The sequence below is a fragment of the Rhinopithecus roxellana genome, chromosome 1 (assembly GCF_007565055.1).
Source record: "Rhinopithecus roxellana isolate Shanxi Qingling chromosome 1, ASM756505v1, whole genome shotgun sequence".
NCBI classification, from domain to species: Eukaryota; Metazoa; Chordata; class Mammalia; order Primates; family Cercopithecidae; genus Rhinopithecus; species Rhinopithecus roxellana.
In genome coordinates, this window is record NC_044549.1 from 197,965,202 (window position 1) to 197,983,219 (window position 18,018).

At 39.7% G+C, this 18,018-nt stretch overlaps 1 protein-coding gene across 5 annotated transcripts in view; it reads left to right on the top strand.

Moving 5' to 3' along the window:
* The window catches only part of TCAIM (T cell activation inhibitor, mitochondrial), a 72,044-nt gene extending 54,477 nt beyond the window's left edge, over positions 1–17,567 (top strand). For 3 of the 5 annotated variants that reach the window (XM_010374348.2, XM_030935737.1, XM_030935742.1), the window contains 6 exons: positions 414–536; positions 4,266–4,363; positions 4,609–4,700; positions 8,527–8,759; positions 9,367–9,498; positions 15,534–15,840. In XM_010374348.2, coding sequence (XP_010372650.1) covers positions 414–536; positions 4,266–4,363; positions 4,609–4,700; positions 8,527–8,759; positions 9,367–9,498; positions 15,534–15,774 — 919 coding nt within the window. In that variant the 3' untranslated portion in view covers positions 15,775–15,840. Of the gene's footprint in view, positions 1–413; positions 537–4,265; positions 4,364–4,608; positions 4,701–8,526; positions 8,760–9,366; positions 9,499–15,533 lie in introns of all 5 variants that reach the window. The other 2 variants (XM_010374347.2, XM_010374346.2) reach the window with 2 other exon arrangements.
* Positions 17,568–18,018: the final 451 nt, after the last annotated feature.

Genomic DNA, 18,018 nt, shown 5'->3' on the forward strand with positions numbered 1-18,018 from the left:
TCTATCCTCTACCTTCAAGGTAGAGTGTCTTCCAGTGTCTGTTGTTCCCCTCTTTGTGTCCATGTGGTCTCATCATTTAGCTCCTGTTTGTAAGTGAGAACATGCAGTATTTGGTTTTCTGTTCCTGTGTTAGTTTGCTAAGGATGAGAGCCTCCAGCTTCATCCATGTTCCCATGAAATACAAGAACTCATTCTTTTTTATGGCTGCATAGTATTCCACCGTATATATATACCACATTTTCTTTATCCAATCTATTGATTAGGTTGATTCCAAGTCTTTGCTATTGTGAATATGCAAGTGCATGCATGTGTCTTTTAATAGTAGAAATACTTATATTATGGTTAGTATTAAAGTGTGTGTGTGTATATAATATATACATATATATATCTCCCTCTCTCTCTTTCCCTTCTAGATCCTGGTTAGATAACAATGGGAAAAGTGCTGTTAAAAACCTAAAGAACAGTTTGCCACTTAGAAAAGAACTAGATCGTTTAAAAGATGAACTGTCTCATCAATTGCAACTGTCAGATATCAGGTAATAAAGAAGAGAGAACCTAATTTAGAAATTAAAATGAATATGAATTACCAACTGATAAGCTTTTCAGCAGCTAAATATTTGCATCTTTAACTTTAATGGCTCTGATAACTGAGTACTCTTCAATTATCTTTATGAACATCATGAAATGTTCATCTGTGTAAGAAAACTCTTAGTAATTTCTTATTTTAAATATTGAAGTAAGGCTGTGCACAGTGGCTCTTGCCTGTAATCCGAGCACTTTGGGAGGCCAAGGTGGGAGGATCACTTGAGCCCAGGAGTTCAAGACTAGCCTGGGCAACAGGCTAGTAGACCCTATCTCTACAAAACTTAAAAAAAAAAAAATTAGCTAGGCACGGTGGCCTGCACCTGTAGTCTCAGCTACTTGGAAGGATGAGGCAAGAGGATCACTTAAGCCCAGGAGCTTGAGGCTGCAGTGAGCTATAACTGCATCACTGCACTGCAGCCTAGGTGATAGAGCAAGACTTCGTCTCAATTTATATATATGTTACTTCTTTCTTCTATATATAGATAAAGAAGTAAGGCTTAAGTACTGACATTTTTGGCATAATAAACTTTTTTACATAATAAGTTTGTAAGAAAAATACCCTATTCCATATACACAAAATATATAAAAAATAATTATGCCCCCATCTTATAAGATATTTAAGGCCAGGCACAGTGACTCATACCTCTAGCACTTTGGGAGGTCAAGGCAGGAGAATCACTTGAGGCCAGGAGTTTGAGACCAGCCTGGGAAACATAGCGAGACCCCATCTCTAAATAATAATAATAAGTGTTTTAAAAAATTAGTATTTGAGTTTAAAAAGAGGAGGGGAGGGAGAAAATGGATGTTGTATTCTTGGTTCTATATTATATCGTGGAACTTTTTAAGTAAGTTTTCATAAACTTGAAAATTGCAGTTATATAAAGATCCATGCTGAAATTTATTGCGGAATAGATTTAACAGTTCTTAAAACTGTAAGGAAGGGAAAAGGACGAGTCAGGTCATTCAGTCATTGGACTTCCCATCACTAGAACTCAGAAAAATCGTCATCTAGTCTTCATGTTTAAACATCTTTGTTACTTTTTGCTATAGCCTGTTTTGTTGTTTTCAATTCTCATTATTAGGACTTTTTTTTCTTATATTAAAACAAATGACTATTTGGGTACCATAAAAACACCTGTTTTTCCTGTGTTTACAGAGTACAGATAGTATTTACATGTTCTGTTCTTGTATAATCAAATCATCATAAGATAATTCAGAATTTCAAAGCATTCTTTTAGACTTCCATGTGTGAAATGTTTGAATGTATGCATATATCTGTTATTTTATCATCACACTAATCATTTTCAGATTAAACTTTATTATAGGGGGTTCTTCCCATTCCATAGTCTATTAGCATAAACTTTTCTAACTAAAAATAGTAAGATCATTTTTAAAAGTTTATAAGGTAAATAAATTAATGTGCATGCAAATAACTTTTTCTAATAGAAATTTTAAAAGATCTGTCAAAGCAGACTGGGTTAAGAAAATGAAAGGATTTCTTGGCCGGGCACGGTGGCTTAAGCCTGTAATCCCAGCACTTTGGGAGGCCGAGACGGGTGGATCACAAGGTCAGGAGATCGAGACCATCCTGGCTAACACGGTGAAACCCCGTCTCTACTAAAAAATACAAAAAAAAAAAACTAGCTGGGCGAGGTGGCGGGCGCCTATAGTCCCAGCTACTCCGGAGGCTGAGGCAGGAGAATGGCGTAAACCCAGGAGGCAGAGCTTGCAGTGAGCTGAGATCCGGCCACTGCACTCCAGCCCGGGTGACAGAGCGAGACTCCATCTCAAAAAAAAAAAAAAAAAGAAAGAAAATGAAAGGATTTCTTAAACAGATAAAAAAGAAATAAATATTATTTTACAGTATTATGGAGAAATTTCTCAGCTTTAATTTATATTATGGTAAATGTCAATAGATATAACCTGGCCAGGTACGGTGGCTCACGCCTGTAATCCTAGCACTTTGGGAGGCCAAGGCAGGCAGATGACGAGGTCAGGAGTTCGAGACCAGCCTGACCAACATGGTGAAACCCCGTCTCTACTAAAAATACAAAAATTAGCCAGGCCTGGTGGTGCATGCCTGTAATCCCAGCTACTCAGGAGGCTGAGGCAGGAGAATTACTTGAACCCGGGAGATGGAGGTTGCGGTGAACCAAGAGCACACCACTGCACTTCAGCCTGGGTGACACAGTAAGACTCTGTTTCAAAAATATATATTATTTATTTATTTATTTATTTATCCCACATAAGCAAAAACTCTTTGGAGTTTCAATTTTTAAGAGTATAAAAGGGTCCCTGAGACCATAACATTTGAGGACTATGGGCATGAGGGCTTCTTTACTTGCTAAAAAAAGTTAGCCAAAACTCCAGCAAACAGAAACATTAACTAATGACATTGTTTTTCATTCTAAACAGCCTATATAGAACACCATTTTTAACAAAAACAGCATTTACCACTTTTGTCACTTAAATTTTTTAATGTCAAATAATCAAAAATTAATATTCTTTGAAATTATATTTTACTTTTTAAATTGTAGTTTAAAGAAAAATTTTTTTAAACAAGTTTTCATTTTATCAGAAATGACATTCATCAGAATCAGTATTAGGATAAAAGAAGAACCTGTGTTTCTTGAGAGCCTGTTTTGAATGCCTGGACTCCTTCACACACATTACCTCATTTGATGTCTACTACCTGTGTGGCAGGAAACATCCTCACTTTGCATGCATGAAAGTGAAAACCTTAGGAAGGCTAAAAGGCTAAAACCTCTGTTCAAGGTTACAGAGCTAGTAAACCACCTTAGAACTCCAAGGTGGGTTTTCTGACACCACTCAAGACCAGTGTTCTTCACAGTTACACAGCAGGGCCTCTGACATCGTGTCAATGTCAGGTTCCATGTGTCACTGGGGTTTAATATTAATTTATGAAATGAGCAGATGTACATGATTTCATCAAAATCACTTTCTCTAGAATGAGATAAAAAGAACCTGAGGTCAGGTACGGTGGCTTACGCCTGTAATCCCAACATTCTGGGAGGCCGAGGCAGTGGATCACTTGAGCCCAGGTGTTCAAGACCAGCCTGAGCTGGTGAAACCCTGTCTCTACAAAAAAAATTTGTGAAGTAGCCAGCCATGGTGGCGCATGCCTTTAGTCCCAGCTACTTGTGAGGCTGAAGTAGGAGGATCTCTTGAGCAGAGGAGGTCAAGGCTGCAGTGAGCCATGACTACACCACTGCATTCCCGCCTGGGCGACCAAGTGAGACCCTGTCTCAAAAACAGAAAAGAGAACCTGATAAACCTAACTGGAATTCCTAGTTGGAACTTGAATCTAAAACAAAACCATCATCATTATAACAATGTGAAAAAGAAAAATACTTTTTTCAAAGTTTTCCCATTTCATCATCCTATTTTTAAATAGAAACATCATATATTTGCTTTTTTTAAATCTTTGGATACCTGAGCATAGTAATAATATTTCTGCCCTCTGGTAAAAATTCATTTTCCATGTGGTTGCTTATTTAAAAATTAACTAGCTTAGAAACATATGATCAATCTAAACATGTGATGTGCCTGCTTCAGAAAGAGACTCATTGGCTTCCCAAGGACTCCAGTAGTTGTGGTGAGTGCTTGCTCCTTCTTCGGGGTGCCACTTGTTAACATGCTTGTGTGCTCTGTTGGCCTAGGTGGCAGAGGAGCTGGGGCGTCGCCCACCGCTGTAGCCAGCTTCATAGTTTAAGCCGCTTAGCACAGCAGAATTTGGAAACACTTAAAAAAGCAAAAGGTAAACATTTTCCATTTTCTTTTAAAAAATCACCTAGCTGCTATGTACATCTATAAATTTTAATGGAAAAACCAAGTAACTTTATCATAGCTGAACTTTTAAACCTGTTCTTTGAATAAAGCAGTGGCATAAAATTAGCCTTTAAGCTTGTACTGAATTTAATCCTGAGTTTATACACTATTGGCACAATGCAGAAAGAATGAAGTACCTCGACCATGACCAAAGGTTTTGTGTTTTATCATCAGGGTGTACAATCATATTTACAGACCGTTCTGGCATGAGTGCAGTGGGCCATGTGATGCTAGGAACAATGGATGTCCATCATCACTGGACAAAAGTAAGAAAGAGCCTTAAAATTAAAAACTTCTTGTCATTCATATACTTTCATTTCCAACAATGCTATAATGTTAATGAGCCAAAAAAAAATTGTGTTCTGTTTTTGTTTTTGTTTTTTAATGTTTTTCATCATAGTGTCAGCTGTTTTCAGATCAGATGCTGAAATCTCATATACTTAAAATACTTAAGAAGGAAGACTGATTTTTAAGGCAGTTTTTGTCTGGTAATATTGCATTCTTTTCTGAAGCACAGCCTGAAAGCCTATATTCTGTTGTTTTGTTTTACTTGTTCTTAACAGATTTATTGAGGTATAACTGACATTTAATAAACTGCACATGTTTCTTGTGTGTTGTTTGGTATTTTGACATATATGTATGCCCATGAAGCCATTATCACAGTCAAGATAGCAAACGTATCCAACACCTGGAGCATATGGCCCCTTGTAAACACTCCCTCCCATCTCACCACCCCCTCTCCAAGCAACCACTGGTCTGCTTTCTGTCACTATAGCTTAGTTTTGGAGTTTTATGTAAGTGGAATCATAGGGCTTGCAAACTTTTGTGTCTGGTTTCTTTCACTGTCTCATTTTGAGATTCATTCATGCTGTTGCATGTATTGAGAGTTTATTCCTTTTTATTACTATGTACTATTTCATTGTATAAAATACCACAGTTTGTTTATTCATTCACCTGTTGATGGACATAGGGTCGTATCACTTTGTGACTATTACAAATAAAGCTGCTATGAACATTTGTGTACAAATATATGGACATATATTTCCTTTCTCTTGGCTAAATACCTAAAATAGAATGGTTGGATCATATGGTAGAGTATTTTAACTTTTTAAAAAACTGCCAACACTTAACTATGGTCATCTTTTTAATTTTAGTCAGTCAGCTCTGTGGTACAATCTCATTCAATGTTTAATTTGCATTTCTCTAATAATAAATAAAGGTGAGCATCTTTTCATGTGCTTATTTGTCATCCACATATTTTCTTTAGTGAAACGTCTGTTCAAATCAAATATTTATTTCGTAGAAAATACTTGCAAACTACATATCTGACAAAGATATTATATCTAGAATATATTTCAAAACTCTCAAATTTCAGCAGGAAAAGAAAAAACCAATCCAACTAAAAAAGGGCAATCTAAAACTCTCAAAATTCAACAGTTAAAAAAAAAACCACTAAAAAGGGCTACTAAAAAAACCAGTCCAACCAAAAACGGTGACATGAAATGACATGTCACCAAAGAGAATGTACAGATGACATGTAAGCACATAAAAACATATTCATTGGCCGGGCACTGTGGCTCACGCCTGTAATCCCAGTGCTTTGGGAGGCCAAGACAGGTGGATCACGAGGTCAGGAGTTCAAGACCAACCTGGTAAACACAGTGAAACCCCGTCTCTACTAAAAATTTAAAAAAAAAAAAAAATTAGCTGGGCATGGTGGCAGGCGCCTATAGTCCCAGCTACTTGGGAGGCTGAGGCAGGAGAATCACTTGAACCCGGGAGGCGAAAGTTGCAGTAAGCTGAGATTGTGCCACTGCACTCCAGCCTGGGCAACACAGTGAGACTCTGTCTCAAAATAAATAGAAAGATAGAAAGATAGATTAGATAGATAGATAGATAGATAGATAGATAGATAGATAGATAGATAGATAAAACCACAGTGCGTTATCACTACACACTTACCAGGATGGCTAAAATGAAAAATAGTTACATGCTGGTGAGAATGCAGAAAAAATAGGTCATTCATGCATTGCTGATGGGAATGTAAAATGGTACAGGCATTCTGGAAAAAGACTATAATGGTTTCTTACAAAACTAAACATGACCCAGCAGTCCCCCTCAGGTATTTACAGCAGAGAAATGAAAAATTATGTTCACACAAACACCTGTACATGAATGTTTATAATAGCCAAAAACTAGGAAAAGAATGTTCTTCAGTGTGTGAATAGCTAAACAAACTGGTACATCCCTACCATAGGATTCTACTCAGCAGTGAAAAGGAGTGAGCTATTGATACACGCAGCAACTGGATGGATCTTAAGGGCATTGTGCTGAGTGAAAAGTCAGTCTCAAAAGGTTACAAATTGTTTGACTGTATTTATATAACATCCTTGGAATAATAAAATGATAGAAAGGAAGAAAAGATTCGTGGTTGCCAGGAAGTAGAGAGAGGGGAGCAGAGGTGTCAGTGCTATGAACGGGATCCCTGTGATGGAATTCCTGTGTGTTTTGACTGTGGCAGTGTCACATGGCTCCATACACATATAATAAAGTAAATACACATGTGAAAAATACACAAATGCATGCAAGTAAAACTGATGACCTCTGAGTAAGATTAATGAATTGTATCAATGTCAATTTCCTGGTTGTGATATTATACCAATAATTGTATAAGATGTACTGTTAAGTGAAAGGTATATGAATCTACAATTATCTCAAAACAAAAAGTTTTTAAAATGTAGTTACCAGATATACATGAGTAACCCATAGAAAAATTGAAAAATAGGGAGTAAAATTATTTTCCACAAGATGTTAAAAGTAGATTATAAGTAATCTGTAGAATTTTTACACAGCTATTGCTTTTATTATAGCAGAGTTTTTAATGCCTTTCAACTCTTCTAAAAGACCCTGGCTTTTAATAGAAAATCTTAAGTCCTTAGTGGTCCTTCCCTGACCCAGCCCCTACATCCGCCTTGAGCCCTTCTCTTTCCTTTCCCTTGCAGCAGGTCACGTGCCAGCCATACCAAACTCCTTATTGTTTCCAAACATGTTGCTCCTTCTCATGGTTCCATATTTGCACATGCTCTTTTTCCTTCCCCCAAAACAGCCCTTACATTCACGTGCCATTTCTAAATCTTACTTAATGTTTAAGACTGATCGAATTAGACGCCCTTAGAAACTTTTGCCTGAACCTCCTCTGTATCCACTCACCCTGATTTGGCATTTAGCATGCTAAATTTGGATTTTTGTTTCCTTGTACCCCAACTGTGAGTGCCAACCAAACAGGGACAAACTCTTACAATCTGTACCCTTCAAGTGCCCAACTCAGTGCTTACATATATGGTAGGTGCGCAATCGTATTTATTGCACTTAATTGAGTTTAGTTACTTTAAAGTAAATTTTGAAGGAATAGACTGAGTTGAAATACATACACTTTATTTCTAAAACCTTTATTATACCATTTAATAATTCTAAACTAATTGAAGATTCTTACCTAAATATTTAAATAATAGTGCTTAGGATTAGGACTGACTTTTTTTTTTTTTTGAGACAGAGTCTCGCTCTGTTGCCCAGGCTGGAGTGCAGTGGCCAGATCTCAGCTCACTGCAAGCTCCGCCTCCTGGGTTCATGCCATTCTCCTGCCTCAGCCTCCCGAGTAGCTGGGACTACAGGCGCCCGCCACGTCGCCCGGCTAGTTTTTTTGTATTTTTTAGTAGAGACGGGGTTTCACCGTGTTAGCCAGGATGGTCTCGATCTCCTGACCTCATGATCCGCCCGTCTCGGCCTCCCAAAGTGCTGGGATTACAGGCTTGAGCCACCGCGCCCAGCCTGGACTGACTTTTATTTGGAGCATATTTTATTTTAGAACCTTACAAATGCCCATCTAAAAATCCCAAAGATTTACAGTGGCTTGTTTTGAATATTAATATTTCCAGAATTCAATTAAGGTTTTTTTTTTATCTCTTACTTGAACTTTCTTTCAATGAAAATCATTTTCTTGTTAAAAATGTCTTAATGCCATTTATTGGAATTCTAAAATTAAATTATAGTAACATAAAGCTAATTGTTTCTTTCCCTTTGTTAACACTGTAGCTTTTTGAAAGATTGCCAAGTTATTTTGACCTTCAGAGGAGGCTGATGATTTTAGAAGACCAAATAAGCTATCTTTTAGGTGGCATACAAGTTGTTTATATTGAAGAATTACAGCCAGTATTGACACTTGAAGAATATTACTCTCTTCTTGATGTGTTTTATAATAGACTGTTGAAAAGTAGAATACCATTTCACCCTCGAAGTTTGCGTGGTTTACAAATGATGCTTAACAGGTAAATATCTAAGATAGAAGGATTACTTTTATTCCTTCGTCTAGGTGGGTTGTGTGTGTAAACGCATTAAATTGTTTTGTATTTCAATGGGTAGTTCTTAAGAATTAAAGAAGAAAATGCCACTACTTGTGTTAGCAACCCTCTTCTACACTCTAGAAAAGCCAGCATGGGAGGATTGAAGGATTTAATGTCTAGAACATTCTTTGAATATATTGCTGAGCAGATTTACTGGGCAAAGTCAATCCAATGGAAAACATTGTAAGATTAAACTAATAGTAAATCAGTAGCCAACATTTGTGGTGTATACACTGTTTGCTGAGCACTGTGTTGGGTACTTATATGCATTCTGTCTTTAGCTCTGACAACCTCACTGGGCAGCAGGTCACCCCTTGCATGTGACAGATAAGGAAGGTCAGAGGGCTTGCAAGTAGGTCGTGATCCTGAAGAAGTGTGTCTTTGTGGGCAGCAAAGCTTTAAGTTGCTGCACTTTTTGAGGTGGCTTTTCTTGATGATTTTTTTTATTTTCCTGAAGACTAATAAAACATTTTCTCTGGTGGGGGAGAAGAGAGGGTCAGTGGTTTTTCCTTTAATGTATATTTTATTTCAGTGACAGATATGCTCCAAGCTTGCATGAACTCGGGCATTTTAATATTCCAACACTCTGTGATCCAGCAAATCTCCAGTGGTTTATTCTCACCAAAGCTCAGCAGGCAAGAGAGAACATGAAAAGAAAGGAAGAGTAAGTACTGCCAGTCCTCTGTAAAGTCAGATCATTCCGTCTAACTGAAAACTTCAGATATTTGGAACTCATAAATATGGGACCTGGAAACAGTATGAAGCTTAGGAAATTGACTAATTTGTAGATATTCCATATTTATTTATTCCCTACCTAAATTATGTTACCACCACGGACCTCAGTTTGAGAAGTTCAGCTTCTTAAAAGTCAATTCAGGAGCAGAATGAAAAATAAGAATATCAGCAAGGAATTTTCCAGATGGAAAAGACTGGCAACAAGGAAAAGTATTGATTATTTCTTGATTAATAAGAATCTTTATTGTTAAAAATTTTTCAAACTGTTGATATAAAAAGAACTTTATCTGTATCTTAATTGAGAAGAAACCTTAAAGTAAAAAAATCGTCTTAAGCCAGGCACAGTGGCTCATGCCTGTAATCCCAGCACTTTGGGAGGCCGAGGCAGGCAGATCACTTGTGAGGTCAGGAGTTTGAGACCAGCCTGGCCAACATGGTGAAACCCCATCTCTACTAAAAATACAAAAATTATCCAGGTGTTGTGGCGGTCACCTCTAGTCCCAGCTACTCAGGAGGCCAAGATAGGAGAATGGCTTGAACCCAGGAGGCGGAGTTTGCAGTGAGCCAAGATCACGCTACTGCACTCCAGCCTGGATGACAGAGAGAGATAAAGAAAGATAATAAACCTTTTAACTGTTGATATAAAGAAAACTTTATCTGCATTTTAATTAAGTTGAGAAGAAACCTTAAAAAATCATTTTAGGCCAGGCACAGTGGCTCAAGCCTGTAATCCCAGCACTTTAGGAGGCCGAGGCAAGGAGATCACTTGAGCCCAGGAGTTCAAGACCAGGCTAGGCAACATGGTGAAGCCCTGGGCAATATGGTGAGAAAAAAAAAAAAATTAGCCAGGCATGGTGGCACTTGCTTGTGTCCCAGCTACTCAGGAGGCTGAGGTGGGAGGATTGATTGAGCCTAGGTGGCCAAGGCTGCAGTGAGCTGTGATCGCACCCCTGCACTCCAGCCGGGGTGACATAATGAAATCCTTTCTCAAAAAAAATATGTATCATTTTAGTTCCTAAGCAGTGTTGTTTTTATGTTGTTTGTATCTTTGAAGGAGTCCTATTATAGCCAACAGTTTCCTGTTTTGTAGGTGGTAAGACATTGCTTGATATTGTTTTATGTATCACCTATGAAGAAATGAGGTCATTTACTCAGCCATCATTTACTATGACTGCTATGTGCCCAAAGCTGAGTTCAATGCCATTGATAGAAAGACTCAGACATGATCTCTGCCTCCTGGAATTGTTTCTAGTAGGAGATGTGAGTGCTGTAAATTTGCCAGTGGTAGCTGCAGCACAATCCAGTGGGAAGAGCCAAAGCTGACACCCTGGGAGCATAGGGGACAAGGGAAGGCAACGGCAGGGAATAGGGTGGAAGCTGGAGAGAATGCCAATCCACATGTCCATGGAGGGAAGTTTCAAGGAGAAGAGAGGACAGGATAATGGGACCTGGTTGTTTAGCAGGGTGCCAGTGGAAGCAGTTCTCCTGCCTTACTGTTCATTTGAGGTTCAGTTTCCAGAAAGTGCTCTTTTTAAAAGTCAGGAATTTTAAATATAGAGAGAGGCTAGGTTTGGTGGCTCACACCTGTAATCTCAGAACTTTGGGAGGCCGAGGTGGGCAGATCACTTGAGGTGAAACCCCGTCTCCACTAAAAATATGGAAATTAGCCAGGCGTGGTGGTGCACACCTGTAATCCCAGCTACTCAGGAGGCTGAAGCAGGAGAATCATTTGAACCCAGGAGGCAGAGGTTGCAGTGAGCCAAGATCACACCATTGCACTCCAGCCTGGGCGACAGAGCGAGACTCTGTCTCAGAAAAATAAATAAATAGAAGGGATGGCAACTAACCATGGAAGCCATTCTTTGAGCAAGAGACAGCGAGATCATTTTATGTATAAAATAAATGAAGGAGCAGCATCTCTTGTTTTCCTTATGGAACTGATGACAACTCAGTAGGCCAGATCCTATCACACCCTACCTCTTGATTGGCTGTTAAGTATTTGTTACTGCTATTTCTTTTCTCAATTTTATGGCTGCTTTAACCCTCAAGAACAATTCTAGCCAACTGTTCATCATTAGGACTGATGATTTTGTTTGCTATAACCTATCAGCTGCTTTTTCTCTTTTTCTCTGTGACCATTTTATAGCTTTCGAGTAATGCTATTACGTTGTGAGAAAGCAAAGTAAAAAGAAAAACATTCAAATAGGTCAATTTGTGAATGTTCCGTCCTACCAGTTGCTCAGGCGAATAAAAACCAGCAAGTCATCTTGATTCCTCTCCCCTGTCTCACTCCCTGCCCCAGTCCACCTTCAGAGCAGACCCAGAAAGAAACTCACCTCTTCTCTTTTCCTTTCCTGCTGCACCTGGTCTGAGCCTCCATCATTTTGTGATGGCCTCTTGTCTGGTCTTCAGGCTTCCACACTCAGCACCTCCCCAGCCCGCAGTGGACTCTCGTCAGAGCAGCAGTGGGAACCTAGTCAGAGCTAGGTTCTGCCCAGTGCCCACTAGTCAGAGCTAGTTTCTGCCCACTCCTCTGCCCAGTGCCCACAGACCCTCTGCCCACTCCCTTGCTTCTCTCAGCTCAGCTCCTGGGACTCTCCTCTCACTCGTTCTGCTCCAGCCTTTTCATCCTCCTCGAGCACTCTTGACATGTATCCATCCGCTCCTGGGCCTGTGTGCTTTCCCCCAGCCTGAGGTCCTCCTTCCTCAGAAATCGCAGCTTCCTCAGGCCCTGCTCACATTCCACCTTCTCTGGCCACACAACTTGCAGCATGGAGCCCCCACCCTCTGCTGCACTCTCCTCTCCACCTCAGCCGGCCCGCCTTTCTCCATCCACCTCAGCAAATTTGCTGTTTCCTTATTAATGTGTTCTCTCTCTCTCCTTCCCAAAAGAAGGTAAGCTCGCTGAGGGCAGATTTCAGTCTATTTTGTTCCCTCCGGTGCCAACTGGGATGGGTGCCTGGCACACAAGGGGCCTTCAGGAAATACCCATTGACCTTTCACCTGCTTCCTTAGCCTTTTTCTGGCTCTGGGCCCCAGAGTCCTCATCCCTATACTTAGCCCCCAAGGAGAGGAAGCACTTGCTGCTGGTCCCAGCCTTCCTTCCCGCTCAGTCATCATCCTTGTGCCCCTGACTCTGGGCCCAGGAGCCTCTCCTCGCCTTTGCTGTCTTTCCTTCCTTAGCTCTGCTGTCCCTGCCCTAGTAAGACACCTTCATTATATTCGCAGAGCAGTGATGCAGACTAACTTCTTTCCTTCCATGAAGCATGTTCCTAGAGAGTGGTTTTCAGATACTTTTTAACTTGCAAGGTAGATTCTTAAGTGGAAACATAGTTTATTTTATTAGGTTCGTGCAAAAAGAATTGCAGTTTTTTGCCATTAAAAAAAAATAGCAAAAGTTGCAATTCCTTTTACATGAACCTAATAAAAAAGAGTAAAGCTCTCAGTTGTTCTAGTTCAAAAGAAAAGGAGCCAGAGGCCACCCATGCTCACAGGGTCCTCAGAGTAGCAGCTCTGCAGGACACTCAGCTTGCTGAACAGTTAAAGAAAAAAAGGAAAAAAGCCCACACTATTCTAAGCTGGTATATACAACCCAAAACTGTATGACTGGTCGGTCCTGTCTCCTGGCACTGCCTGGCTGGCATGTAGACAGTGTTTGATGCCTGTGGAGCCCCCCGTCCTTGGGAGGCTGGTGATAGCCTAGTTCACAGTTCTTCTGTAGGGTGGTAATAACCCAGAGCAACCTGCGCCTGAGAATCAGCCAGCTCTCCCTAGCAGGGGCATTCCCCACTTAATGTTTTCGTAGTAACCCACTCAGATGTTTCCTTTTACTCTATATCATATATTTCAAATTTTAAAATCACTTAGATAAGTTGGAAACAATCAAAATGTACAGTAATAGAAGAATGTTTAAGTAGTTCTGATGCATGTAGTAGAAACAGTAACTAAAGGCTGGGCATGGTGGCTCACACTTATAATCCCAGCACTTTGGCAGGCTAAGGCAGGAGGATCACTTGAGCCCAGGAGTTCAAGACCAGCCTGGGCTACATGGTGAGACCTCATCTCTACAAAAAATTTAAAAATTAGCTGGGTATGGTGGTGTGCACCTGTAGTCTCAGCTACTTGGGAAGCTGAGGCAGGTGGTTTGCCTAAGCCTGGGTGGTCAAGGCTGCAGTGAACCATGGTCACGACACTGATACTCCAGCCTGGGCAACAGCGAGACCCTTTCTCAAGGCCAGGCACGGTGGCTCACACCTGTAATCCCAGCACTTTGGGAGGCTGAGCGGGGCGGATCACCTAAGGTCAGGAGTTCAAGACCAGCCTGGCCAACATGGCAAAACCCTGCCTCTACTAAAAATACAAAAAATAGCCGGGCATGGTGGTGCATGCATGTAATCCCAGCTACTTGGGAGGCTGAGGCAGGATAATCGCTTGAACCTGGGAGGCAGAGGTTACAGTGAGCCAAGATCATGCCGCTGCACTCCAGCCTGGGCAACAGAGCAAGACTCCATCTCAGGAAAAAAAAAAAAAAAAATTTCCTGCTGACTGTAGAGGCACACAAGGATGAGGAAAGCCTCGTACACATTATTTTCCTGTTGAGGGGACAGCCCTGGGGAACCTTAACAAGGGCTACCTTCTCAATGCTTTTCTAAGATTGCACCTCAGAAGAATAAAGCTTGTGACCCATGGGTCTGGGAAACCCTGGGATGAGACTGTAAGCTTCTAAAAGGAATGAGAATGAGAGTCTTGCCCAGATTTTAAAGATGTATTGTTGGAGAACTATGCAGTAACATGGTCACACTGCAAGGCTTCTCATTTCTAAGCATAGTTGTTAATATCTTTTCTTGACAAGTGAAAAATACCTTTACAGAAAAAGTTACTCATCCCCTCCTATTGATAGAAGTTTAAGGGTTCTTTCTGTCTAATCCTGGAGAGATTAGAAGCAGGCCCAGCTGTGAAACATTTTCAGAACCATCAGCCCTGACTGCTGTCTGTCTGCTTGACTCTCTAAGCAGCACTGTGTAGGAGAGTAATCTTACAGAAAAAGCAAACAGCACTTGAGAAAGTGATCAGTATTATAGGCCAGGGTAACTAACTGCTGTGACCATTTCTGTTTTTACTGTCTAGTTTATGGAAATTTTATAGTACCTACTTTTCTAGGCAGAGTTTAAGGGTGATTAAATGTAAGATATTTGGACATTTTAAACCAATGAAGTATTTTAAATAGACTGGCTCAGGGACACGACCATGGCAGTTTTGCTTTATTCACGTTGTTAAATGGGCTTGCTGAGTAACTCATGTGTTGGTCTAGATGTAGCGCATTGAATCCACTTATCAAAACACCATATCCCTAAGCACTTGCCACCTGTGGGAGAAAGTATTTGAGACACTGAGTTCTGCCTAGAATCGTATACTTTGTAGACCTGAACTGAAGCCCCTGATAGAATAAGAGAGTTGTAACCTCAGGCAGAGGGGAGGGAACAGACGGGGGGCTGGTGAGGTAGGAGAGTAAGAGTGAAGAGAACCTGTCCTCCTCAGGATCCTGGTTTTCTGTGAGTCTGCTTTTATCTGGGAAACCTTTAGACAGCATTACTGCCCAAGGGTTAAACTTTAGGTGGGTCCTAAAACTAGGGGTTTTATATACTTCATTTTCTGCTTCCTTCAGTCACTAACAGCTGCTAGGTAAGGCGATATAAGAGCTTTTTAAATTTTATGTTATTTTTAGCCCTTTACTGCTAAAAACATTACCAAATACTTTTAGAGATCCATGTCACAGAAACTCAAAAGATTTAACACATGGTGGCTATTGGCATGTCTTCCAAATGTATAATTTGGCCTTTGTGGGTGGCATTTTCGGTGTTGTGAGTGCAGAGTTATGGCCCCAATATGTAAGAATATATTTACATTGTGTATTCTTTTATTTGGTTATAGCTTATGACAATATTTTTATTTTCTATATAATAGGTTAAAAGTTATTGAAAATGAATTGATACAGGCATCAACAAAGAAATTTTCTTTGGAGAAGTTATATAAAGAGCCCAGCATTTCTAGTATACAAATGGTGGATTGTTGTAAGAGACTTCTAGAACAATCACTGCCTTACCTACATGGGATGCACCTCTGCATTTCACATTTTTACTCTGTTATGCAAGATGGAGACCTTTGTATTCCTTGGAATTGGAAGAATGGAGAAGCCATTAAGTAACACAGAAATCTGTTTTATTTTTTTAAGAGATAAGAAAGGAACTTAAATTAAAAATATTTAAATCCACAATTTGATATAACAGTATTATTTACATATCATAAGAACAAAGTTTCTAACTGCTGCTTTAAAAGTAGACTTTAAAAAAAAAAAAAGTTAATTTCTGCCAGGAAATGTATTTTAAAAAGGTTTTATAGGCCAGGCGTGGTGGCTCATTCTCGCGGTCCCAGCTACTTAGGGAGGTTAAGATAGGATCACTTGAGCCCAGGAGGCCAAGGTTGCAGCGAGCCCAGATGGCACCATTGCCCTCCAGCCTGAGCAACAGAACAAGACCCTGTCCCAAAAAAATAATAATAATAATTTAAAATAAATAAGTAACTAATAAAAATATTTTATATCCCAGTCTTATGATGTTGGTTGACAAGGCTAGATAAAAAGATGTTAGAATGAAAGAACGTATTTTTAGTGATATGTAAATGAAGGATTCTACAATAGTCATATATTTTTATATGAATGAATGTTGGGTTGGGCTGGAGAGGTATGTGTGTTTAAATACAAAGGTCTCACATTCAGAGTATAGCTCTGAAATAATGGAACTCTTGTCTGCAATTCAACATGCATCTGTATAGTTACATCTCATGTAAATATACACACACATATTTTGCAGCCAGTAATTGACAGTTAATGTCCAAAACAGGTGATTGATAGGTAGCAAAAATTAGATAACCACCAATTTTGCCCAAGAGAAAGACTGGAAGGACTAAAAGCAGTTGAATATATGGTACTGACATTGTCATAAGCGGTCTGATAACCAGTTTAGTAAAACATGTGCATTAACGGAGAATTTAATTTTAAACCCATAATTTATCCTATCCATTAAAATATTATAATTGTTAGTAGTAAAAAACCAACAGGAAATGGTTTTTGAATCATTTAGCGAGATGACTCATTTGTTTCATGGGCAAACACTATCCAGGAAAATCCTTGCCTGTTTCCCAAAGAGCTCTAAGAAATAGAATCAAGTGTAAAATGGTTCAGACTATTCAGGATTTCTTGTCACTCTTCTCAACCCTGATCTTCCTGTTCTTACTGATGTTTGAAACCCTTTCATTAGCCCCGGCCTGGTGAAAGCCCCTCAGAGTCACCTCTCATTCATAGCAATACAATTTAACCCCAAGTGGTCGATGGTGTCCCCAGCACGGCCGAGAGACCTGATCTCTGGATTCAGTGCTTTTAGCTCTTCGGGTTTACCCTAAGATTCCATCGGGCAATATTTTTAACCAATCCAAAAGCTCTTCAGGTCATTTCTGAAGAGGACAAGGTGAATCCTGGCTTGGAACACCATTTTTGGGCTCTTGCTGCTGAATGAATCAGAAAGGAATTTTTTCTGAAAAGCATTAGAAAGTAAAGGGGATGTTAAAATCAGTTCTTGCAGTATGTTTTATATTTATCTAAGACACTGATTATTTTAAAAGCTTTTACATTCAATTGTGTATTCAAAAGAAGTACTGATTTGTAATTATTATAGTTTGTGTATATCATCCCGTTTAACTGTGCCTAACAACTCTACTTAAATTTTGATTTCTAGTGTAACAAATGTTTCCTGTAAAGATTTTCCAGAGCCAAATAATGGGAGTGAAAAATTCCTTAAGTGTTATATAAGAAAATATATTAGAAAATCAGGTTTGGATTATACCATTTCCAAAATATACTAATATAGAATCCTCAGTAATATGTTTTGAATTGGATTTTGTCTCAGAAATAATTGTTACATAATAAAGAATACATCAACCAGATAACTGTTTTTTTCTTGTTACCCAACTGTTAGTAGTTTTAGAACTATTGCAGTATAATAGGAAATTAGAAGAAACTGGTACTTGTATATGCCTGTTTGACTTCCTGTCCCACTCTAACATGAAAGAGAAAATTCTGTCCCACCACTGAAAGCTGGCACAGGAGCAGGCCCCTCTCACTGTTTCTACAAAGTCTTGGGTGAGAAGTGGTCTCCAAAAGGACCTGAGCTCTACCTCAGGCCTGTCCCACGGGAGAAAAAGGCCTGCACTCCCCTGCCTAGGCTGTCACGGCAGGAAGGCACATGTGCGTCCCTAGGACAGGTTCCTACCAGGCCCTACTTCCTCCTTTCTCTTAAAGGATTCCACCTCCAGGCAGCCTTCCTGAGCTAATGAGAGGGTGGTGGGCTTTCAGAAGTGGCCAGGTGGGACAAAAGGGACCAGGGCTGTCTCAAGG